This window comes from Pseudophryne corroboree, chromosome 4 (assembly GCF_028390025.1).
Source record: "Pseudophryne corroboree isolate aPseCor3 chromosome 4, aPseCor3.hap2, whole genome shotgun sequence".
Classification (NCBI taxonomy): Eukaryota; Metazoa; Chordata; class Amphibia; order Anura; family Myobatrachidae; genus Pseudophryne; species Pseudophryne corroboree.
In genome coordinates, this window is record NC_086447.1 from 430244396 (window position 1) to 430269859 (window position 25464).

Consider the following 25464-nt stretch of genomic DNA (forward strand, 5'->3'; position numbering starts at 1 on the left):
CACAGAGGGATATTTGCACCCTGGCATCTAGAGTAAGTGCGATGTCCATTTCTGCCAGAAGAACGTTATGGACGCGACAGTGGTCAGGTGATGCGGATTCCAAACGACATATGGAAGTATTGCCGTATAAAGGGGAGGAGTTATTTGGGGTCGGTCTATCGGACCTGGTGGCCACAGCAACGGCTGGAAAATCCACCTTTTTACCCCAGGTCACCTCTCAGCAGAAAAAGACACCGTCTTTTCAAACCCAGTCCTTTCGTCCCTATAAGGGCAAGAGAGAAAAAGGACGCTCGTTCCTGCCCCGGGGCAGAGGAAGGGGAAAAAGACTGCACCATGCAGCCCTCCCCCGCTTCTGCCAAGTCCTCAGCATGACGCTGGGGCTCTGCAAGCAGACTCGGGCACGGTTGGGGGGCCGTCTCAAGAATTTCAGCGCGCAGTGGGCTCACTCGCAAGTGGACCCCTGGATCCTGCAGGTAGTATCACAGGGGTACAAATTGGAATTCGAGACGTCTCCCCCTCGCCGGTTCCTGAAGTCTGCTCTACCAACGTCTCCCTCCGACAGGGAGGCAGTATTGGAAGCTATTCACAAGCTGTATTCCCAGCAGGTGATAATCAAGGTACCCCTCCTACAACAGGGAAAGGGGTATTATTCCACGCTGTTTGTGGTACTGAAGCCGGACGGCTCGGTGAGACCAATTTTAAATCTAAAATCTTTGAACACTTACATACAAAGGTTCAAATTCAAGATGGAGTCACTCAGAGCAGTGATAGCGAACCTGGAAGAAGGGGACTATATGGTATCTCTAGACATCAAGGATGCTTATCTCCATGTCCCAATCTACCCTTCTCACCAAGGGTACCTCAGGTTTGTGATACAAAACTGTCATTATCAGTTTCAGACGCTGCCGTTTGGATTGTCCACGGCACCACGGGTCTTTACCAAGGTAATGGCCGAAATGATGATTCTTCTTCGAAAAAAAAGGCGTATTAATTATCCCTTACTTGGACGATCTCCTGATAAAGGCAAGGTCCAGGGAACAGTTAGAGGTCGGAGTAGCACTATCTCAGGTAGTGCTACGTCAGCACGGGTGGATTCTAAATATCCCAAAATCACAGCTGATTCCGACAACACGTCTACTGTTCCTAGGGATGATTCTGGACACAGTCCAGAAAAAGGTGTTTCTCCCGGAGGAGAAGGCCAGGGAGTTATCCGAGCTAGTCAGGAACCTCCTAAAACCAGGACAAGTGTCAGTGCATCAGTGCACGAGAGTCCTGGGAAAAATGGTGGCTTCTTACGAAGCGATTCCATTCGGAAGATTCCATGCAAGAACTTTTCAGTGGGATCTGCTGGACAAATGGTCCGGATCGCATCTTCAGATGCATCAGCGGATAACCCTATCTCCAAGGACAAGGGTATCTCTCCTGTGGTGGTTACAGAAGGCTCATCTTCTAGAGGGCCGCAGATTCGGCATTCAGGATTGGATGCTGGTAACCACGGATGCCAGCCTGAGAGGCTGGGGAGCAGTCACACAGGGAAGAAATTTCCAGGGCTTGTGGTCAAGCATGGAAACGTCTCTTCACATAAATATCCTAGAGCTAAGGGCCATTTACAATGCCCTAAGTCAAGCAAGGCCTCTGCTTCAGGGTCAACCGGTATTGATCCAGTCGGACAACATCACGGCTGTCGCCCACGTAAACAGACAGGGCGGCACAAGAAGCAGGAGGGCAATGGCAGAAGCTGCAAGGATTCTCCGCTGGGCGGAAAATCATGTGATAGCACTGTCAGCAGTGTTCATTCCGGGAGTGGACAACTGGGAAGCAGACTTCCTCAGCAGACACGACCTCCACCCGGGGGAGTAGGGACTTCATCCAGAAGTCTTCCAAGTGATTGTAAACCGTTGGGAAAAACCAAAGGTGGACATGATGGCGTCCCGTCTCAACAAGAAACTGGACAGATATTGCGCCAGGTCAAGGGACCCTCAGGCAATAGCGGTGGACGCTCTGGTAACTCCGTGGGTGTTCCAGTCGGTATATGTGTTCCCTCCTCTTCCTCTCATACCAAAAGTACTGAGAATCATAAGAAGGAGAGGAGTAAGAACGATACTCGTGGCTTCGGATTGGCCAAGAAGAACTTGGTACCCGGAGCTGCAAGAGATGCTCACGGAGGACCCGTGGCCTCTACCTCTAAGGAAGGACCTGCTCCAGCAGGGACCTTGTCTGTTCCAAGACTTACCGCGGCTGCGTTTGACGGCATGGCGGTTGAACGCTGGATCCTGAAGGAAAAAGGCATTCCAGATGAAGTCATCCCTACCCTGATCAAGGCCAGGAAGGATGTAACTGCAAAACATTATCATCGCATTTGGCGAAAATATGTTGCGTGGTGTGAGGCCAAGAAGGCCCCTACGGAGGAATTTCAACTGGGTCGTTTCCTACATTTCCTGCAAGCAGGATTGTCTATGGGCCTAAAATTAGGATCCATTAAGGTTCAAATTTCGGCCCTGTCGATCTTCTTCCAGAAAGAACTGGCTTCAGTGCCTGAAGTTCAGACGTTTGTCAAAGGGGTACTGCATATACAGCCTCCTTTTGTGCCTCCAGTGGCACCTTGGGATCTCAATGTAGTTTTAGGGTTCCTAAAATCACATTGGTTTGAACCACTTGCCACAGTGGATTTGAAATGTCTCACATGGAAAGTGGTAATGCTGTTGGCCCTGGCTTCAGCCAGGCGCGTATCAGAATTGGCGGCTTTATCCTATAAAAGCCCTTACCTGATATTTCATTCGGATAGGGCGGAATTGAGGACTCGTCCTCAATTTCTCCCTAAGGTGGTTTCAGCGTTTCACATGAATCAACCTATTGTGGTACCTGTGGCTACTAGGGACTTGGAGGACTCCAAGTTGCTGGACGTAGTCAGGGCCCTAAAAATCTGTAAAAGCCCATTCCACAAGGAAGGTGGGCTCATCTTGGGCGGCTGCCCGAGGGGTCTCGGCTTTACAACTTTGCCGAGCAGCTACTTGGTCAGGGGCAAACACGTTTGCTAAATTCTACAAATTTGATACCCTGGCTGAGGAGGACCTGGAGTTCTCTCATTCGGTGCTGCAGAGTCATCCGCACTCTCCCGCCCATTTGGGAGCTTTGGTATAATCCCCATGGTCCTTACGGAGTTCCCAGCATCCACTAGGACGTCAGAGAAAATAAGAATTTACTTACCGATAATTCTATTTCTCATAGTCCGTAGTGGATGCTGGGCGCCCATCCCAAGTGCGGATTGTCTGCAATACTTGTATATAGTTATTGTTACAAACAAATCGGGTTGTTTATTGTTGGAAGCCATATTTTCAGAGGCTCCTACGGTTATCATACTGTTAACTTGGTTCAGATCACGAGTTGTACGGTGTGATTGGTGTGGCTGGTATGAGTCTTACCCGGGATTCAAGATCCTTCCATATTATGTACGCTCGTCCGGGCACAGTATCTTAACTGAGGCTTGGAGGAGGGTCATAGGGGGAGGAGCCAGTGCACACCAGCTAGTCTAAAGCTTTTACTTTTTGTGCCCAGTCTCCTGCGGAGCCGCTATTCCCATGGTCCTTACGGAGTTCCCAGCATCCACTACGGACTATGAGAAATAGAATTATCGGTAAGTAAATTCTTATTTTCTATCAGCTGATCTGACCCTGGAAACTCAGTCTTAACTGTTTTGGGACGTTTAAACACCGGTGCCTTGGTTTTTAACACAGGCTCTGCTGAATCCTCTAAGGAAAGAATGTCTTTCATTGCTTTAACTCGGCTGTATCCACTGAGCTGAGACTTTCCTCCTCCTCTTCGAATGCCGAAGTAGAATTTATTGAACTTTCGTCTTCCGATGAATCCTCATCTGAATCATGTGTAACCTGTGAGGGTGAAGATTTACTTACCACCGGCTTATCAGCTTGTTTCTTTTGAGAGGCTGCTGCTGGACGTGATGCACCTTAGGTGGGGAGCTGCAAGCTGGTGGATAGGTTTAATCTATCCCTGGTACAGGAGTTGGAGGATTTTTCCGTTAAGCTATACTGGATAAAGTCTGTGCAAACATTTCCCAAGGTGGATCCATCTGCACCTTAATCTGCTTTGTATTTTTCAAGAACCCCCGGTGAAAGCTTAAAACAATTTGCGCACAAACCATCCTGAACCAGATCCTAAGAGTATAACACAGCTTTGCAAGACAAACATGATATGAGTGTTGGTGTTGCTGTGAGTGTACCTTCCTCACCTTTGCCGCTCTTAGACATGATAAATAATCAACACTTCCACAGTGTACTACACAATTTGTGACTGTAATCACTTTAAGATTCTTAAAGTGACATACAATCCGTCCCTACCCATGCACCAGCATTGAGGATCGGAATGAACAAAACTGACAGAAATATAGTAAAGTCAGCAATCACACTAGCAGTCAGTCACATGTTCTACATTAGTATAATAAGCAATATGAGCACATCAACAACAGATCTAACGAATTCAGATGCATTGTGAAAGAAACAGTATACGTATACAGACTTGTATGCATTAGGCACTTATCTATCCGTACTCAAAAGGGTAGGTAGAGACTTAGTGCTGTGTTACCCGTACTCAGTAGAGTGGGATACAGAGAGACTCCTCTCGCTTCCAGGATCGATCAATACGTTGGCGAACGCTCTGTGGATCCAGACGCTACTAGTGTACACTGCCGCTCAATGAACCTATAATGGATCCAGACGCTACTAGTGTACACTGCCGCTCAATGAACCTATAGTGAACACAGACGCACCAGTCACATAGCCGCCTATGCTGTGACTGGGTCCCCTTCATGTACAGCGTCTGAGGCGGAAGCGGCAGACTTGGAGGAAAGTGGACCAGGAGAGCGTCTGACTCCCCTCTGCTGACATCAACCCTAGCGATTGTGGCCTCATACTATTCCTGGAGCCTCTGATCCCTAAGGCCTAGCGCTGGTGTACCCGGGGTGGCAGCCTTGTCAGCGACTGTTTGGTAGTCTCCTCCCAAAACAGTGCGGCTGTGTCCATATTCCCCTACTACGTGGAACCGATGCCACCCCTTCTCCCCGTGCTAAGGCCACAGCCTTGTAACGTCTGCTGGACCTGCTAGTATATCCGACACAGACGCCGGCGATAAACCGCACTGTACTCGTGGGTAAGTGTTGTCGCGACCCGGCGGACAGTTGTTGGAGCGGCTCTTTCTAAGGTACGTATAAGACGCTGTTTAGAAGGATCACTCAAGAAAAATAGTAAGACTATAAAAAAAAAAGAAAGTTTAGGGCTGCTAAAAACCAGCAGCCCTCTGACCATGGTCCGGCTCCTGCCGCACCAAATAAAATATACGTTATGGCAAGAACTTACCGTTGATAACGATATTTCTCCTATGTCCACAGGTTCCACAAGATAACAATGGGATATGATGGTGCGATAGCGGATTGGCACCAAACGATCACAAGCTTTCAGTTCCCCACAGGATGCAACGGGCCCATCCATATATCCCCGCCCACCGTCTCAGACAAATCAGTTGGATTCCAAAGCATTTAGGCAGGCGCATTATGTAGAACCCTATTCAGGCGAGAAGAACACACATGCACTCCCTTCCATGCAAGAGGGAATAGTTTAGTGAGGATAAAGATCCTCAAATCAGGTGCGTCAGGGTGGGATCCCTGTGGAACCTGTGGACATAGGAGAAATACCGTTATCAACGGTAAGTTCTTACCATAACGTATATTTCTCCGCAGGGTCCACAGGTTATCCACAGGATAACAATGGGATTTCCCAAAGCAATTTTTGATGGTGGGGAAGCTCCTGATTAGACAGGAGAACCTTACACCCGAATTCAGCATCATGAGAGGCAAAAGTATCCAAGGCATAATGTCTATTGAATGTGTTAATGGAAGACCATGTGGCTGCCTTCCATATCTGTTCTGCTGAAGCACCATGTTGTGCTGCCCATGAAGGACCTACCTTACGTGTAAAGTGAGCAGAGGCATTAGCCGGAACAGGGAGATCAGCTTGAGAATATGCCTCTGAAATAGTCATTCAAAGTCATCTTGCTAGCGTCTGTTTAGTGGCAGTCCATCCCATCTCGTAAAATCCGTAGAGAATGAATAGAGAATCTGTCTTTCTGATGGCACTGGTATGATCCACATTGATCCTTAATAACCCGGACTACGTCCAGCGACGCTTCTCCCGCAGAAAGTCCCGATACCTGAAAAGCCAGGACTTCAATTTCTTTAAGGTGACATTTAGATACCACCTTAGGAAGATAACCAGACTTGGTTCTGAGAACTGCTTTATCTGGCTAAAAAATCAGAGAAGGAGATTTACATGACAGTGCTCCTAAATCTGACACTCTTCTAGCTGATGCCATAGTCAGTAGAAAGAGAACTTTAGCTTTCAACCATTTAAAAATGACTAAAAGAATGAGCGCTTGAAAAAACTAGGTGGCACCTGTAAGGAAAAAGGTTTTTTTTTTTGTTAAACATATCTTTACAGCTCTTTTTTGAGCTCTATTTGCGGTATCCAGATCAGTCCATAGAAGATCTAACTATCCCTACCTCACTCAAAGTTCACGGGATTCCTCAGCCTGATGTTGGTAAGGGCTGTCCGTGGCTTGTATGTTCTTTTTCACCACCGCTGCGTCCAGCGGGAGAAGCGGAGTGCAGGGGGGTTTGGCGGGTGACGTCACTCGGCAGCGTCCGATCTCCTAGAGATTCATAATAGCAAGCTCACTTATCCTCACAACATCAATAAATAAATGATGGGGGTTTAGTTAGTGAATTGGCCAATGCAGGGAAGCCTGCAAACCGCTCGCCAAGGTACCCCACCTTCATGCAGGTCTTTGTGATAGTGTAGGACCTGCATGAAGGTGGGGTACCTTGGCGAGCGGTTTGCAGGCTTCCCTGCATTGGCCAATTCACTAACTAAACCCCCATCATTTATTTATTGATGTTGTGAGGATAAGTGAGCTTGCTATGATGAATCTCTAGGAGATCGGATGCTGCCGAGTGTCACCCGCCAAACTCTCCTGCACTCCGCTTCCCCCGCTGGACGCAGCGGTGGTGAAAAAGAACATACAAGCCACGGACAGCCCTTACCAACATCAGGCTGAGGAATCCCGTGAACTTTGAGTGAGGTAGGGATAGTTAGATCTTCTATGGACTCATCTGGATACCGCAAATAGAGCTCAAAAAAGAGCTGTAAACATATGTTTAACAAAAAAAAACTTTTTTCCTTACAGGTGCCACCTAGTTTTTTTCAAGCGCTCATTCTTTTAGTCATTTTCAAATTATTTATTTATTTGAGCTGCTACAATAGTTACAAGCGCATGAAACAATATATTTCATGTCAACCATTTAATATCCACTTTATTAAGTGATTCAAACGGAGCAACTTGAAGGGCTTTGAGGTCTAGACTTAAGTCCCAAAGCACTGCAGGAGGAACAAAAGGTGGTTGAATGCGCAGCATTCCCTGGAAAAAAGTATGCACATCCTGTAAATTGGCAATTTTCTTTTGAAACCATACAATCAATGCTGATACTTGCAATCTCAAGGAAGCCACCTTCAAACCCTAATCCATTCTTGCCTGAAGGAAATTTAAGACCCTGGATACTCTGAAAGATTTTGGGACCATACTTCTTTCACTGGACCAATGAATATAGGCTTGCTGGTACTTTGTTGTTCAGGCGGGACGCCATGAGATCTATCTCTGGCAAACCCCACTTGTCTACCAGAGTCTGAAATATTTCCGGGTGTAGAGCCCATTCGCTTGCTTGAATGGTGTGTCGACTGAGAAAATCCGCTTCCCAGTTTAGGACTCCTGGAATGAACACTGCTGACAATGCTGGAAGATGGAGTTCTGTCCACCTTAGTATGTGACTTACCTCCTTCATTGCTTTTTGGCTGCGAGTTCCTCCCTGATGGTTGAGGTACGCTACTGCCTTTGCATTGTCCGAGCGGATCTGGACTGGTTTTCCTTGCAGAGTGTCCTTTGCCTGAATCAGTGCCATGAATATGGCCCGAAGCTCCAACGGTTTTATTGGCAGGCAACTTTCTTCTTTGGTCCATTGTCCCTGGAACCATAATTTTCCGGACACTCTCCCCAGCCTTGAAGACTGGCATCTGTTGTCAGGACCTATCAATCTGATATCCAAAAGGGTCTCCCCTTGTCTAGATGTCTGTAGCCACCAGGCTAATGACCTTTTTACCTTTTCTGAAAGTACTATGGTCTATTTCTTTATTGTCTGATGTACTCCATTCCATCTGGCTAGAATCAGATGCTGCAGAGGTCTTGAGTGGAATTGTGCATACTCCACCATGTCGAATGTTGACACCATCAAACCCATCATTGCTGCATGATTGATATTTGACTGTGTATCAACTCCTGAGTCCTTAACTGCACCTTGGATATATTGTTCCGAGGTAAAAATATTCTCTGCAGACTTGAATCTAATACAGCCCCCAAGTGAATCATCTGTTGTGATGGCATCAGAGATGACTTTGCCCAATTTATAAGCCATCCGTGCTACTGTAGACAAGCTATTGTCTGTTGAAGATGGACCAAGAGCAATTCCTGGGATTGTGCCAGGATTAAAAGATCGTCGAGGTATGGAGAAATTCTTATACCCTGCTTGCGAAGATAAGATGCCATAACCACCATAATCTTGGTAAATACTCTGGGGGCTGTGGCTAACCCAAAGGGTAAGGCCTGTAACTGAAAATGTAGCTGGAGGATGGCGAACCTGAGGTAACACTGATGAGACAATGCTATAGGAACATGCAGGTAAGCGTCCTGTATATCCAGAGATACTGTGTAATCCCCTGGTTCCATGGACAAAACTATGGAGCGTAACGTCTCCATTTGGAACCGTGGTACCCAAATGTATTTGTTGAACATTTTGAGATTGAGACTGGGCCGAAATAACTCATTTGGTTTCTGGACCAAAAACAGGTTGGAGTAAAAACCCTGTCCCCGTTGTGCAGGGGGTACTGGAATAATTACTCCTGACTGAAGCAATTTCTGAACTGCTTATTGCAGGGCTCTGGCCTTCGTCTCTATTCGAGATGGACTGGTGCAGAAGAACCTTCGAGGAGGCTGCTTCTTGAAAGGGAAACCATAACCCAGAGATACCGCTTCTTGCCCCCAAGCATCTGTTGTCGACTGCTGCCATATGTGTGCAAACTGAAGAAGTCGGCCCCCTACCCTGGGGTCCCCGAGGCGGAGTCCTGTACCATCAGGCTGATGACTTATCTTCTGGTTTGGAAGCTGTCCTTCTGGTGGCCCATTGCTTCTTTGACTTACCAAACTTATTGTATTGGGGCTGTTTACGATCACTTTTTCCTTTTGTTTTTATTTGCGACCGAAATGGACGAAAAACCGAACCCTTAGGCCCGGGGTTATAATTGGCAGGAAACCTGACCTTGGATTCTGCTTCTGACTCCAGAATATCTGTCAATTCCTTACCAAACAGAATATTCCCAACAAAAGGCAAAGATTCCAGAACCTTCTTAGATTCTGAATCAGCTTTCCATGTGCGTAGCCAGATTGCTCTGCGAGCAGCTACCTTTAAGGCTGATGCTTTGGAAGCAATAGTACTCATATCTGTTGCCGCTTCTAAGAATACCGCAGCCTGCTTCATGTGAGTAATATGGGATTCCTGCTCCCTAGTAGGTGCTGAAAGCCCGTTTTCCAGTACCTCAGCTCATTCAGCTACCGCCTTTGCCATCCAAGCTGAACCCATGACTGCCCCTGACAGTGAAAATGTTTTTCAAAAAAATATCCACTCTTCTGTCTGCGACATCATTTAATGATGTTGACGGTAAATGCAATATAGATTTTCGCACTAATCGAATGACATGCGTATCTACCTTAGGAGGCACTTCTCTTTTTAAACAGTCCCCAGTTGGAAAAGGGTAATAGGAATCCCATTTTTTTGGAATTCTGTATTTTTTATTGGGTGTAGCCCAAGCTTCCTCCATGATTTCAGTCAGCTGATTTGACCCTGGAAGCTCAACCCTAACTGTTTTGGGACGTTTAAACACAGGTGCCTTCGTTTTTAACATCGGCTCTGCTGAAACCTCTAAGGATAGAATAGCTTCATTGCTCCAGTTAATTCAGCTATATCCTCTGAGCTGATACCTTCTACCTGTTCTTCATATGCTGAAGCAGAGTATATAGAATTATCATCTGATGTATCATCTTGTGTAGTCTGTGAATTTGATGATATATTTACACTCGGTTTATCAGCTTGTTTCCTTGGAGAAGGTGTTGGGGATATACCGTAAGAAGGGAGCTGCATATATTGGTTAATAGTGTACCCTACTCCTGGGATTGAAGCTCTAGGGTCTACCCGTTCAGCTCTACTGGACAAGGTCTGTGCAAACATAGCCCAAGGTGGATCTACCTGCCGTTGAACAGGGATCTGCCTTGCAATCTGCTGAAATACAAAACTATTTGTACATAAACCATCATGTGCCAGATCCTGAGAGGATAATCCCACTTTGCAGGAAAAACATGTTATGAGTGTTGGTGTTACGGTTAATGTAACTTCGTCACTTTTGCCACTCTTAGACATGATAAATCAGCTTTTCACCGTGTACTACACAATATGTGACTGTAATCACTTTACTATATTAAAGTGATATCAGTCTGACCTCATCCCATGCACCAGCATTGAGACTCAGAAGAAACCACTGACAAACATGTATAAAGTCAGCAATCACGCTAGCAGTCAGTCACATGTTATATATTAGTCATATGAGCATATTATCAACCACAAAAACATTTCAAAGTATGTAGGAGTACATATTACTGAATTCTGTTTTATACAGATTTTAACGTATTCATATGCATTGCGAAGAAAACCACAGTGATGTACACAGACTCATATGCAATAGGCACTAAACTTAACTATTCATACTGACAAAAAGTAGATAGAAATTTAGTGCTGTATAACTCGTAATCAGTAGAGTGAGATACAGGGGGACTCGCATCACTTCCAAGATCGATCAATACGTTTGCGAACGCTGAGTGGACCCAGACGCTACTAGTGTACACTGCCGCTCCGGAACTTTTATTTAACAGATGCACTGTGCATGCAGACGCACCGGTCATGCAGACGCCTGTACTGCGACCGGGTCTCCTCGCTGTAGCGCTTAGTGTACACAGACGTAGCAGCTATGCTGCGACCGAGACCCCTCGTGGTAGCGTTTGAGACAGAAGTGAGGCAATCAGTTCATGGTGGGAGACGGACGGAAACTGGTCATGAACTGGGGGGAGGGGCAACCAGGTCTGACTCCCCACTGCTGACAACCCTAGGGATCGCAGCCTCATACTACTCCTGGTGCCTTATGATCCCTAAGGCCTAGCGCTGGAGCACCCATGGTGGTGGCGCGCCAGCTACTGTTTGGTAGTTTCCTCCCAATACAGTGCGGATGTGTCCGTTATTCCCCTTCTAATTGGAACCAATGCCTTACCTTCTCCCCGTGCTCCGGCCACAGCCTGGTAACGTCTGCTGGACCTGCTAGTATATCCGACACAGACGCCCGTCGAGACAGCACTTTGTACCGTGGGTAAGCGTTGTTGCGACCCAGCGGAGAATTGTTGGAGCAACTCTTTCCAATATGCATGTAAGACGCTGTTAGGAAAGATGACTCAGAAAACGTAGTAAGACTATAAAAATATATTAAAGCTTAGGGCTGCCAAAAACAGCAGCCGTGTGACCATGGTCCGGCTCCTGCCGCACCAAACAAAAAACTGATTTGCCTGAGCCAGTGGGCGGGTATATATGGATGGGCTCGTTTCATCCTGGGAGTACTGAAAGCTTTTGATCGTTTGGTGCCATTCCGCTATCGCTCCATCATATCCCATTGTTGTCCTGTGGATAACCTGTGTACTCTGCCGGAGAAAAACTGATTTGCCTGAGCCAGGAGGCGTGGATTTATGGACGGGCCCGTTGCATGTTGGGAGGCCGGAAAAGCTTTGACCGATTGGTGCAAATCCGCTGTCACTTCATCATATCCCCCATTGTTATCCTGTGGATAACCTGTGGACCCTGCCGGAGAAAGGACGGCTTATAGCAGAATAGAATTGTCTTAGAATTTTTACAATAAGATTTGTCTTGAACCATTTGACTGTGTGGAATTTAAGTACCTTACTTGGAAGACTGTCTACCCCTAGAGATTGCCTCTGTGCGAGATAAGTGCCTGTGCTTTCCTTATCTGGGTTTTCATAAGACTGAGCTCCATACAATACCATCCTTACCAAAGATCGTCTCCAAATTCCACATCCATCAACATATTGTGGTTCTGGTTCTTACCAGCAGGGATTCTTCTGGTCATCCATTGAAAGTTGCACAGGCCCTTCGGTTGTAAGTTTCACCAGACTTGGCCTTACACAAAACCAACAACTTGTTTAACTACAATTCCCAGAAGTGGGGTTGGCTGGCCTCAAAGCAAACCGTACCTTATGGCATCGTATGGCTATTCGCCAAGCTTAAATGGCTTGCAGTCAACTAGATGCCAGACATAAGAAATGTGGACACCTTTGCAAGGCAGCAGGATGGTATGTGTTCAGAACTTGTCTTGTCATTATCACTTGGATATTTTATCCTTCTTTGTTACACATACTGGGAGACATGGTTTCTCTAGCATCCATAAGGGATATTGGGGAGACTTGGTACGATGGGGTATAGACGGTATCCGAAGGAGCCCGTGCACTTTAAGTGTCTTCACTGTGTGTGCTGGCTCCTCCCCTCTGTGCTCCCTCCCTTATTTTAAACTTATTATTTTTGGTATGCTGTTTGGGCAACAGCATACCTGCACTGGGGGGGGGGGGGGGGGGGGGGGCGTCACCGGCCTTGGGAGGTGTCAGCTTCCCCGCTGCAGGACCACCATCCTGAGAGGGTGTTTGTTCAGCAGGGCACTGCGCCTTAGCTGTCGCAATCGCAGCACGCCGCACACCCCTAACAGATGCCTGAAGGTGACGACTGTGGTGAGTACAAACTGGGGGCCCCGCTAGGGGTTGCCCTGGCTCATGGTGCAGCTGAACGCTGGCGCGGCATACGGGAATCTCCTGGGGGGATCCGCTAGAGCCCCCTGTGTACACTGGCTAGTGGTGGCTTAATCTAGCATTTGTGTGATGTTTTTAAGCACTTTAGGAGACATTGGCAGTATAAAAAACTCTATAGCTCCGGCGCCATTTGGGTGGGGGGGGGGGGGGGGATAGAGCTACCTCAGAGCGGGACCAGCTGCATTTTGGCACCTTCCTCTGCTTACTGCAGCAGGCACACACAGCTCCTCCTGACACTCCTAAAACGCTGGAAAACTGGTCCAGGGTGTAGCAAAGGGGGAGAGCTGCTATTGTATGCAATCTGTGTCCTATACAGGACAGAAATCTTTAGTGTTTCACTGTTATATAATAAGCTGACAGCCTCACTGGGGCTGTGTAGCTGGGGTGTTCTGGTCTTCTCTCTCTGTATGTCTCCCTCTCACATACAGTAAGGGCAGGCTTGATAAGTTTTACTGTCTGTGTGTATGTCATTGTGATTTTCTGTGAACATGGGTAAACACAAACTGTGCAGTGTATGCCACACCAGATTCTCTCCCTTATCTGATTCTGTTTCATGGGAACAATGCAGCCATTCTTCACAACTCAGTGAGGGGGCTGGGGGAGTGGGTCTAGAGCCCTTTTGGCTAGGGGCCCTTAAGAATATGATGTCTGATATGTCATCACTGCTAATGTTCAGAAAATTCAGCTACTACAATAGGCTGTTGCAGACCTAGCTGCTAGGGCAGATGTTACACAGACCCCCTCTCTAACTCAAGACCACAAAAGCATGGTTTACCTGCTCTACTCTCTGGTTCAGATGAAGAGGTACAGGAGGATGGGGAGGATTTGGATCCCGTTAGTGGGGATTCCGCTTCTGCTAGGGGTATTGAACCCCTCATTCTGGCTATATGGGATGTGTTAAAGCTCCCTCTAGAGGACGCTGCTTCACAGCAGTCGTTTTTCTTTACACAAAACAAGCCTAATGTCACTTTCCCTGATTCTGCAGAGTCAGATGACCTATTTAAGTTAGCCTGAAAAAAATGCAGACAAAAAATACCAAGTGTCAAAAAGATTTTTGCTCATTTGCTCCTGAAGGTTGGAAATTTTGTGAAGAACCCCCGGGACTTGACGTTTCAGTCTCTTAACTGTCAAAAAAGGCGGTGCTGCATGCCCCGGACCTCTTTACCATAAAGGACTCTGGGGACAGAAAAATAGAGACTACACTAAAGTCTATCTACACAGCAGCAGGTGTATCGCAAAGGCCGGTCATAGCGGATTGCTGGATGACCCATGCCATTCACACGTGGGCTTCTCAAATTCAGGAGGGCCTCTCCGGGGATATTTCTCTGGTCACTACGGTGACTCTCCTGAAGCACGTTCAGGACACTGCACGCGCCCTGTGTGACTCGCTCAATGAGATGGGCAATATTAATGCTAGGACTTCTGCCATGGCAGTGTCGGTGCGCAGGGCCTTGTGGTTGCGTCAGTGGATAGCGGAATCTAATCGCAGTGTGGAGTCTCTCCCCTTTTCTGGGGAATGGCTCTTTGGGGTTGAGTTGGATATGTGGATTTCCAAAGTCACTGCAGGGAAATCCACGTTTCTCCCCACTGGGGCCCCGCTGGCTAGGCGTTCCTACCCGGGGCCGTCTGTTCAGTCCTTTCGGTCTACCAGATTTCGATCTAGGGCCAGAGGTGCCTCCAATGCGGCTAGAGGCACCAGAGGTAAGGCAAGAATACCTGCAAAAACCGGTTCTCAGGAACAGAGCACCAGTTCTGCTTCCACTAAGTCCTCAGCATGACTGTGCCCACCCACTCGGAGGGGATCTCGAGGTGGGAGCTTGACTGCGTCACTTCAGCTGTGTCTCGAAAGTTTCCTGCCATGATACCTGGGTCAAGGACCTAATTTCTCAGGGCTACAAGCTGGAGTTCGACGGTGCTCCTCCCCAACGATTTTTCAAATTAAGCTTACCAGTTTTGGAGGATACGTAAGTTACGTTGCAACAGGCCATCCAAAAGTTGGTCCAGCCCACGTCATTGTACCAGTACCGCAACGAGAAAAGGGTTATTACTCCAACCTGTTTGTAGTACCGAAGTCGGACTGTTCAATAAGACCCATTTTGAATCTAATGTCCTTGAACTCTTACCTGAAGGTTTTCAAGTTCAAAATGGAATCCTTGAGAGCAGTGATTGCTGGCCTGGAAGAACCGGAATTCATGGTTTCCTTAGATATCAAGGATGCCTACCTTTATTTTCCAATTTAGCCACCTCATCAGGCTTATCTGAGGTTTGCCCTACTGGACGATCACTACCAGTTCCAGGCACTGTCCTTTGACCTGTCCACAGCTCCGAGGGTATTCATAAAGGTAATGGCGGAGATGATGATCTAGCTCCAGGTCCAGGTGGTCAATGTTGTCCCTTACCTGGACGATCTTCTGATAAAAGAAAGATCCAGGGAGCTTTTATTGCTCCATATCGACTGCACTATACAACATCTGTCACACCATACGTGGATTCTCATTTACATAATTCCCACCTGGAGCCTACTCAGCGGCTTCTGCTCCAGTGGATGTTACTGGATACTGTGGCCCAGAAGGTGTTCCTCCCAGAGGGCAAAGCAAGAACACTTCAGGAGATGGTCCGCATGGTGCTCCGACCTGCTTGAGTATCCATCCATCATTGCATAAGATTGTTGGGGAAGATAATTACCTCATACGAGGCGATCCAATATGGGAGGTTCCATGCCAGAACATTTAAATTGGATCTCCTGAGCAAGTAGTCCGGATCACATCTACAGATGCACCGGATAATACGGCTGCAGTCCTCCAATCTCCTGGAATGCAGGAGTTTCGTGATTCAGGATTGGATCCTCACAACAGATGCGTGTCTGAGAGGATGGGGAGCTGTAACCTAAGGGGCTCAGTTCCAGGGCAGGTGGTCAGCCCACAAAGCCCTCCTTCCAATCAACATTCTGAAACTTCGGGCGATCTACAATGCTCTGCTTCAGGCCTCTCCTCTGTTCAGTCACGCGATCAATCGGTAAGGAGAGACAAAAGGCAGAGCCTGCATGCGAGAGGTGTCAAAGATACTCCTATGGGCGGAAAGAAATGCAAGAGCAATGTCAGCAATCTTCATTCCGGGAATGGACAACTGGGAAGCGCACTTCCTGAGTCGTCACGATCTGCACCCGGGGGAGTGGGGACTCAACCATCATATGTTCCAGCAGATCATCAACCGGTATAGACGTGATGGCTAATCAACTCAACAAGAAGTTTCACTGGTAATTCTCACGAACCAGGGACCCTCAGGCGAGGGCAGTAGATGTTCTGACATCACTTTGGCTGTACCGGCTGGTCTACCTGTTTCCTCTAATTCCGTTGCTCCTAGGGTGCTCAGAATCAGAAATCAAGGAGTCCAGGCATTTCTGATTGCCCCGGATTGGCCTCGGAGGGCGTGCTACGCGGATCTTCTGGACATGTCCGTCGAAGACCCTTGGCCTCTACCACTAAGAAGAGATCTTCTTCAACAAGGGCCGTTCGTCTGCCCGGACTTTACGGCGACTTCGTTTGACGGCATGGAGGTTGAGCGAAACATCCTAGCTCACAAGGGCCTTTCCAAAAAGGTTATTGCTACTATGGTTCAGGCCCGGAAATCTGTGACGTCCAAACACTATCATATCTGGAGTAGATATGTCTCTTGTTGCGAGGAATGCACGTATCCGCCTGCAGAGTTCCACTTGGGACGTTGCTTACATTTCCTGCAGACTGGTGTGGATAAAGGCTTATGTCTGGGTTCCGTTAAGGTCCAGATTTCAGCTCTCTGGTTTTTTGGTTTTTTTCAGAAGAAATTGGCAGTGTTGCCAGAAGTTCAGACCTTCTTGCAAGAGGTGCTCCACATACAACCTCCTTTTGTGCTGCCTATGTCATCCTGGGATTTGAATGTGGTGTTGAAATGTCTACAGTCCTCCTGGTTTGAACATCTGATGATGGTAGAAGACAAGTACCTCACATGGAAGACTGTGATGTTACTGGCCCTGGCTTCTGCTAGACGTGTGTCAGAATTGGGGGCCTTATCGTGTAAAAGTCCCTACTTGGTCTTTTATGAGGACAGAGCGGAGCTCAGGACTAGGCAGCAGTTCCTGCCGAAGGTTGTCTCTGCGTTCCACTAGAATCAGCCTATTGTGGTTCCGTCCAGTTCTGGCACTTATGCTCCCCCGGAGGCCTTGGATGCTGTGCTAGCCTTGAAGATCTATGTCAAGCTAACAGCTTAGATCAGAAAGACGGATTCCTTGTTTGTGCTCTACAATGCGCAGAAAAGGGTTGCCCTGCTTCAAAGCAGTCCATTGCTCGTTGCCTTAGACTTACTATCAACAGGCCTATGTGTTCGCAGCCTTACCTGTTCCTAGGTCTCTGAAGGCCCACTCTACAAGATCGGTGGGTTCTTCCTGGGCGGTTGCCGAGCTGCTACCTGGTCGGGGAAGAACACTTTTGTTAAGTTCTACATGTTTTATAACCTGGCCAAAGAGGATACACAGTTTGGACAGGTGGTGTTGCAGCAGTCTCCGCACGTTCTAGAAGATTTTGGATGTCCCCATCGTACTAAGTCTCCCCAATATCCCTTATGGATGCTAGAGAAAATAGGATTTTAATTACCCTACCGTTAAATCCTTTTCTCGTAGTCCATAAGGGATATTGGGCGCCTGCCTCAGTGCGTTGACTTTTCTGCAGGTTCTTTTTTCTATGGTTGCCTGTTCAACTGTTGCTGTTGTTGTTGTTACCAGCTGTTACTGGTTGTTGTACAGTGCATTCGGAAAGTATTCACAGCGCTTCACTTTTTTCACATTTTGTTATGTTACAGCCTTATTCCAAAATGAAATAAATTATTTCTCTCAAATTCTACACACAATACCCTATAATGACAACGTGAAAAACGTTTTTGAGATTTTTGCAAATTTATTAAAAATAAACTAAGAAATCACATGTACATAAGTAATCACAGCCTTTGCCATGAAGCTCACAATTTAGCTCAAGTGCATCCTGTTTCCACTGATCATCCATGAGATGTTCCTACAACTTAATTGGAGTCCACCTGTGGTAAATTCAGTTGTTTGGACATGATTTGAAAAGGCACACACCTGTCTATATAAGGTCCCACACTTGACAGTGCTTGTCTGAGCACACACCAAGCATGAAGTCAAAGGAATTGTCTGTAGATCTCCGAGACAGGATTGTCTTCAGGGGAAGGGTACAGAAAAATATCTGATGCTTTGAAGGTCTCAATGAGCACAGTGTCCTTAATTATCCGTAAATGGAAGAAATTCGGAACCACCAGGACTCTTCCAGACCTGGCCGACCGTCTAAACTTGAGCGATCGGGGGAGAAGGGCGATGACTAAGATGACTAAGAACCGAATGGCCACTGTCAGAGCTACAGCATTCCTCTGTGGAGAGAGGAGAACCTTCCAGAAGGACAACCATCTTTGTAGCAATCCAACAGTTAGGCCTGTATGGTAGAGTGGCCAGACGGCAGCCACTCCTTAGTAAAAAGCACATGGCAGCACGCCTGGAGTTTGCCAAAATGCACCTTAAGGACTCTGACCATGCGAAACAAAATTCTCTGGTCTAATGAGACAAAGATTGAACTCTTTGGCGTGAATGCCAGGCGTCATGTTTGGAGGAAACCAGGAACCGCTCATCACCAGGCCAATACCATCCCTACAGTGAAGCATGGTGGAGACAGCATGATGCTGTGGGGATGTTTTTCAGCAGGACGAACAAGGAGATTAGTCAGGATAGAGGGAAAGATAAATGCAGCAATGTAAAACGACATCCTGGATGAAAACCTGCCCCAGAGCGCTCTTGACCTCAGACTGGGGCGACGGTTCATCTTTCAGCAGGACAACGACCCTAAGCACACAACCAAGATATCAAAGGAGTGGCTTCAGGACAACTCTGTGAATGTCCTTGAGTGGCCCAGCCAGAGCCCAGACTTGAATCCTATTGAACATCTCTGGAGAGATCTGAAAATGGCTGTGCACCGACGCTTCCCATCCAACCTGATGGAGCTTGAGACGTGCAGCAAAGAGGAATGGACGAAACTGCCCAAAAATAAGTGTGCCAAGCTTGTGTCGTCATATTCAAAAAGAATTGAGGCTATAATTGCTGCCAAAGGTGCATTAACAAAGTATTGAGCAAAGGCTGTGATTGCTTCTGTATATGTGATTTCTTCATTTTTTTTTAAATAAATTAGCAAGAATCTCAAAACACTTTTTTTACATTATCATTATGGGGTATTGTGTGTAGAATTTTGTGGGAAAAGAGTGAATTTATTCCAGTTTGGAATAAGGCTGTAACATAACAAAATGTGGTAAAAGTGAAGCGCTGTGAATGCTTTCCGGATGCACTTTGTTAGTGGTGTACTGGTGTATATATCTCACCACTCATTGTTATGTTCCTTCTCTCATATATGTCCTTTCTCCTTCGGGCACCGTTTTACCTATAACTGCCTGTGGGAGGGTGCATAGAGGGGAGGAGCCAGCACACCCAGTAATGAAATTTAAAGTGCGCCAGCTCCTTTGGAACCCGTCTATACCCCATCGTACGAAGTCTCCCCAATATCCCTTATGGACTACGAGAAAAGGATTTACCGGTAGTTAATTAAAATTCTATTTTTTCACACATATACACTTAAATGTTTAAGCATCCTATGTTGCCTAATTTAATTTAATTTCTATGTGTCCCCATTGTATTGCTTGGGTACATCCCATTGTAATGGCTGCTATGAAGTACTGAAGAAGAAAACTATTTATGTACCTGATTACTTATCTTCAGAGTAATCCCTGCAGTGCTTCGCAAACTCTTGCTGCCGAGATACACTGCAGCATGACATCCACATACCTGACACAAATTGGAGTGCATCGGTGGGGAGAGTGGGAATACACTCTCCTCCCCTGTTTGTCAAGGATAAGTCATGCACTACTCTGCCTGTTGATTTTCTCGTACCATTGTCACAGGGATCAACTCATGACACTAAGATCGCGATACACCGTTTGCGAATTGCTGCTCTGTGGCAGCCCAGGTCTTTCAGTGTTGTCTGAGATGTAGATATTTTTCAGCTTTAAGCTACTCTGACACTCTGGAATAGGAGCAGAGTTTTTTCCATCTGGGTGTGTTTTTACACAACTGTCTCTACCTAACTTTAGTATGGGCTGCTATGATTAGTAATTGTTGAAATCTTCAGATAAGGCAAATTGGTTGGCGTTTTCTCTGTTTTTGTTTCTTTGGTGCATATCGCAATGTTTTGTCTAAGCATAATTTTACTTTTACTGTTTAGGTGGGTACAATTAATTATATGCCACCTGAAGCCATAAAAGATACAACTTCTTTTGGAGAAAATGGAAGGCCTAGATCAAAGGTAAGAAAAAAATATCTTTTTGTACTGACATGCATTATGTATGCAATTTTGTATTTGCTACCTTTTTCTTTTCATACATCCTTTTGGCTGTTCATAAATATAAGAACAAAAGCCCTTACCTTGTTAGGTTACTGTTCTTGTTCATCTACCTATATATTGGTCAATGACAGACATCAAGTGCACCAACTGGATTAAAAATACTTATTTGGTTCTTTAAACCCATGACCTTTACAAATGGCTTTCAAACTGTTTTATACAATGATGTAGTGTTATAGTATTATAATAGGATTTCTGCCTGACTGCCGTTGATTTAGCTATACAAAACAAGGCATTTATTATATATTGAGCTCCAACAGCAAAGGCAGTTGAGCTCACTGGGTCCAGAAACTGATTTGTGACGGGTAGTTCAGTAGATTAAGATGCCTTGTTTTTTTTTGGGTTACACTTCATAGTACCACTGTGTTGTTAACCAACAATACTTTGTTATTGAGAATACAAAACGTGGGAGCTAGGGGCATAGAGCTCAGTTAATGTTTTGTGTCTCTAAATTACACTTTAAAGTGACATTACATACCCCTTCATGATTTGGCAAAGAGACTGGCTACGATCTATTAGAGATATGGATGCCCGTAAACAAAATAACCTTTTTACCTTTTCAGACATTTTGCATCTTTCTCCTACCCATTAGATGTCACATAACAGAACATGCAAATAATACCAAAAGTTATCTCTTATTTCTCTGACGTCCTAGTGGATGCTGGGGACTCCGTAAGGACCATGGGGAATAGCGGCTCCGCAGGAGACTGGGCACAAAAGTAAAGCTTTAGAACTACCTGGTGTGCACTGGCTCCTCCCCCTATGACCCCCCTCCAAGCCTCAGTTAGATTTTTGTGCCCGAACGAGAAGGGTGCACACTAGGTGGCTCTCCTGAGCTGCTTAGTGAAAAGTTTTAGGTTTTTTATGTTCAGTGAGACCTGCTGGCAACAGGCTCACTGCATCGAGGGACTAAGGGGAGAAGAAGCGAACTCACCTGCGTGCAGAGTGGATTGGGCTTCTTAGGCTACTGGACATTAGCTCCAGAGGGACCGATCACAGGCCCAGCCATGGATAGGTCCCAGAGCCGCGCCGCCGGCCCCCTTACAGAGCCAGAAGACAGAAGAGGTCCGGAAAATCGGCGGCAGAAGACGTCCTGTCTTCAACAAGGTAGCGCACAGCACTGCAGCTGTGCGCCATTGCTCTCAGCACACTTCACACTCCGGTCACTGAGGGTGCAGGGCGCTGGGGGGGGGCGCCCTGAGACGCAATAAAAACACCTTGGATGGCAAAAAATGCATCACATATAGCTCCTGGGCTATATGGATGAATTTAACCCCTGCCAGAATACACAGAAAAACGGGAGATAAGGCCGCCGAGAAGGGGGCGGAGCCTATCTCCTCAGCACACTGGCGCCATTTTCCCTCACAGCTCCGTTGGAGGGAAGCTCCCTGGCTCTCCCCTGCAGTCACTACACTACAGAAAGGGTTAAAAAAGAGAGGGGGGCACTAATTATGCGCAGTATTAAAAATACAGCAGCTATAAGGGGAAAAACACTTATATAAGGTTATCCCTATATATATATATATATAGCGCTCTGGTGTGTGCTGGCAAACTCTCCCTCTGTCTCCCCAAAGGGCTAGTGGGGTCCTGTCCTCTATCAGAGCATTCCCTGTGTGTGTGCTGTGTGTCGGTACGTTTGTGTCGACATGTATGAGGAGAAAAATGATGTGGAGACGGAGCAGATTGCCTGTAATAGTGATGTCACCCCCTAGGGGGTCGACACCTGAGTGGATGAACTGTTGGAAGGAATTACGTGACAGTGTCAGCTCTGTATAAAAGACAGTGGTTGACATGAGACAGCCGGCTACTCAGCTTGTGCCTGTCCAGACGTCTCATAGGCCGTCAGGGGCTCTAAAGCGCCCGTTACCTCAGATGGCAGATATAGACGCCGACACGGATACTGACTCCAGTGTCGACGGTGAAGAGACAAATGTGACTTCCAGTAGGGCCACACGTTACATGATTGAGGCAATGAAAAATGTTTTACACATTTCTGATAATACGAGTACCACCAAAAAGGGGTATTATGTTCGGTGAGGAAAAACTACCTGTAGTTTTCCTGAATCTGAGAAATTAAATGAGGCGTGTGACTAAAATGTTATTGGCATTATATCCTTTCCCGCCAGAGGTTAGGGTGCGTTGGGAAACACCCCCTAGGGTGGATAAAGCGCTCACACGCTGGTAAGAACAAGGGCTCTACCCTCTCCTGAGATGGCCGCCCTTAAGGATCCTGCTGATAGAAAGCAGGAGGGTATCCTAAAATGTATTTACACACATACTGGTGTTATACTGCGACCAGCAATCGCCTCAGCCTGGATGTGCAGTGCTGGGTTGGCGTGGTCGGATTCCCTGACTGAAAATATTGATACCCTAGATAGGGACAGTATATTATTGCCTATAGAGCATTTTAAAGGATGCATTTCTATATATGCGTGATGCACAGCGGAATATTTGCCGACTGGCATCAAGTCTAAGTGCGTTGTCCATTTCTGCCAGTAGAGGGTTATGGACACGACAGTGGTCAGGTGATGCGGATTCTAAACGGCATTTGGAAGTATTGCCTTATTAAGGAGAGGAGTTATTTGGGGTCGGTCTTTCAGACCTGGTGGCCACGGCAACAGCTGGGAAATCCACGTTTGTACCCCAGGTCGCCTCTCAACATAAGAAGACGCCGTATTATCAGGCGCAGTCCTTACGTGGGCAAGCGGGCAAAAGGTTCCTCATTTCTGCCCCGTGACAGAGGGAGAGGAAAAAGGCTGCAGAAATCAGCCAGTTCCCAGGAACAGAAGCCCTCTCCCGCCTCTGCCAAGCCCTCAGTATGACGCTGGGGATTTACAAGCAGAATCAGGCACGGTGGGGGCCCGTCTCAATGAATTTCAGCGCGCAGTGGGCTCACTCGCAATTAGACCCCTGGATCCTTCAGGTGATATCTCAGGGGTACAAATTGGAATTCGAGAAGTCTCCCCCTCGCCGTTTCCTAAAGTCGGCTTTACCGATGTCTCCCTCTGACAGGGAGGCAGTTTTGGAAGCCATTCACAAGCTGTATTCCCAGCAGGTGATAATCAAGGTACCCCTCCTGCAACAGGGAACGGGGTATTATTCCACACTGTTGTGGTACCGAAGCCGGACGGCTCGGTGAGACCGATTCTAAATCTAAAATCTTGAACACTTACATACGGAGGTTCAAATTCAAGATTGAGTCACTCAGAGCAGTGATTGCGAACCTGGAAGAAGGGGACTACATGATGTCTCGGGACATCAAGGATGCTTACCTTCATGTCCCAATTTACCCTTCTCACCAAGGGTACCTCAGGTTTGTGGTACAGAACTGTCACTATCAGTTTCAGACGCTGCCGTATGGATGGTCCACGGCACCCCGGGTCTTTACCAAGGTAATGGCCGAAATGATGATACTCTTTCGAAGGAAGGGAATTTTAGTTATCCCTTACTTGGACGATTCCCTGATAAGGGTAAGATCCAGGGAACAGTTGGAGGTCGGTGTAGCACTATCTCAGGTAGTGTTGCGGCAGCACGATTGGATTCTCTATTCCAAAATCGCAGCTGATTCCGACGACTCGTCTTCTGTTCCTAGGGATGATCCTGGACACAGTCCAGAAAAAGGGGTTTCTCCCGGAGGAGAAAGAGGAGTTATCCGAGCTAGTCGGGAACCTCCTATAACCGAGCCAAGTCTCAGTACATCAATGAAAGGGTTCTGGGAAAAATGGTGGCTTCCTACGAAGCAATCCCATTCGGCAGATTCCACGCAAGAACTTTCCAGTGGGACCTGCTGGAAAAATGGTCCGGGTCGCATCTTCAGATGCATCAGCGGATAACCCTGTCACCAAGCACAAGGGTGTCTCTCCTGTGGTGGTTGCAGAGTGCTCATCTTCTAGAGGGCCGCAGATTCGACATTCAGGACTGGGTCCTGGTGACCACGGATGCCAGCCTGCGAGGCTGGGGAGCAGTCACACAGGGAAGGAATTTCCAGAGCTTATGGTCAAGCCTGGAGACATCACTTCACATAAATATCCTGAAGCTAAGGGCCATTTACAATGCTCTAAGCTCAGCATGACCTCTGCTTCAAGGTCACCCGGAGTTGATCCATTCGGACAACATCACGGCAGTCACCCACGTAAACAGACAGGGTGACACAAGAAGCAGGAGGGCAAGGCAGAAGCTGCAAGGATTCTTCGCTGGGCGGAAAATCATGTGATAGCACTGTCAGCAGTATTCATTCCGGGAGTGGACAACTGGGAAGCAGACTTCCTCAGCAGACACGACCCCCACCCGGGAGAGTGGGGACTTCACCCAGAAGTCCTCCACATGTTTATAAAACTCGACAAGTATTGCGCCAGGTCAAAGGACCCTCAGGCAATAGCTGTAGACGCTCTGGTAACACAGTGGGTGTACCAGTCAGTGTATGTGTTCCCTCCTCTGCCTCTCATACCCAAGGTACTGAGAATTATAAGATGGAGAGGAGTAAGCACTATATTCGTGGCTCCGGATTGACCAAGAAGGACTTGGTAACCGGAACTTCAAGAGATGCTCACGGAGGATCCGTGGCCTCTACCTCTAAGAAGGGACCTGCTCCAGCAAGGACCCTGTCTGTTCCAAGACTTACCGCGGCTGCGTTTGACGGCATGGCGGTTGAACGCCGGATCCTGAAGGAGAAAGGCATTCCGGATGAAGTCATTCCTATCCTGATCAAAGCCAGGAAAGATATAACCGCAAAACATTATCACCGCATTTGGCGAAAATATGTTGCGTGGTGCGAGGCCAGTAAGGCCCCGACGGAGGAATTTTCAACTAGGTCGATTCCTACATTTCCTGCAAACAGGAGTGTCTATGGGCCTGAAATGGGGGTCCATTAAGGTTCAAATTTCGGCCCTGTCAATTTTCT

General features: G+C 47.1%; 1 protein-coding gene across 6 annotated transcripts in view; it reads left to right on the forward strand.

The window, feature by feature from the left end:
* Positions 1 to 25464, forward strand: part of TTK (TTK protein kinase) — a 429767-nt gene that overhangs the window by 332332 nt on the left and 71971 nt on the right. For all 6 annotated transcript variants that reach the window (XR_010176004.1, XM_063916870.1, XM_063916871.1 and 3 more), the window contains exon 18: positions 20388 to 20468. Coding sequence is in view for 5 of the 6 variants with exons in the window: in XM_063916870.1 (XP_063772940.1) it covers positions 20388 to 20468 (81 nt within the window). In the remaining variant the exon portion in view is untranslated. The remainder of the gene's footprint in view (positions 1 to 20387; positions 20469 to 25464) is intronic.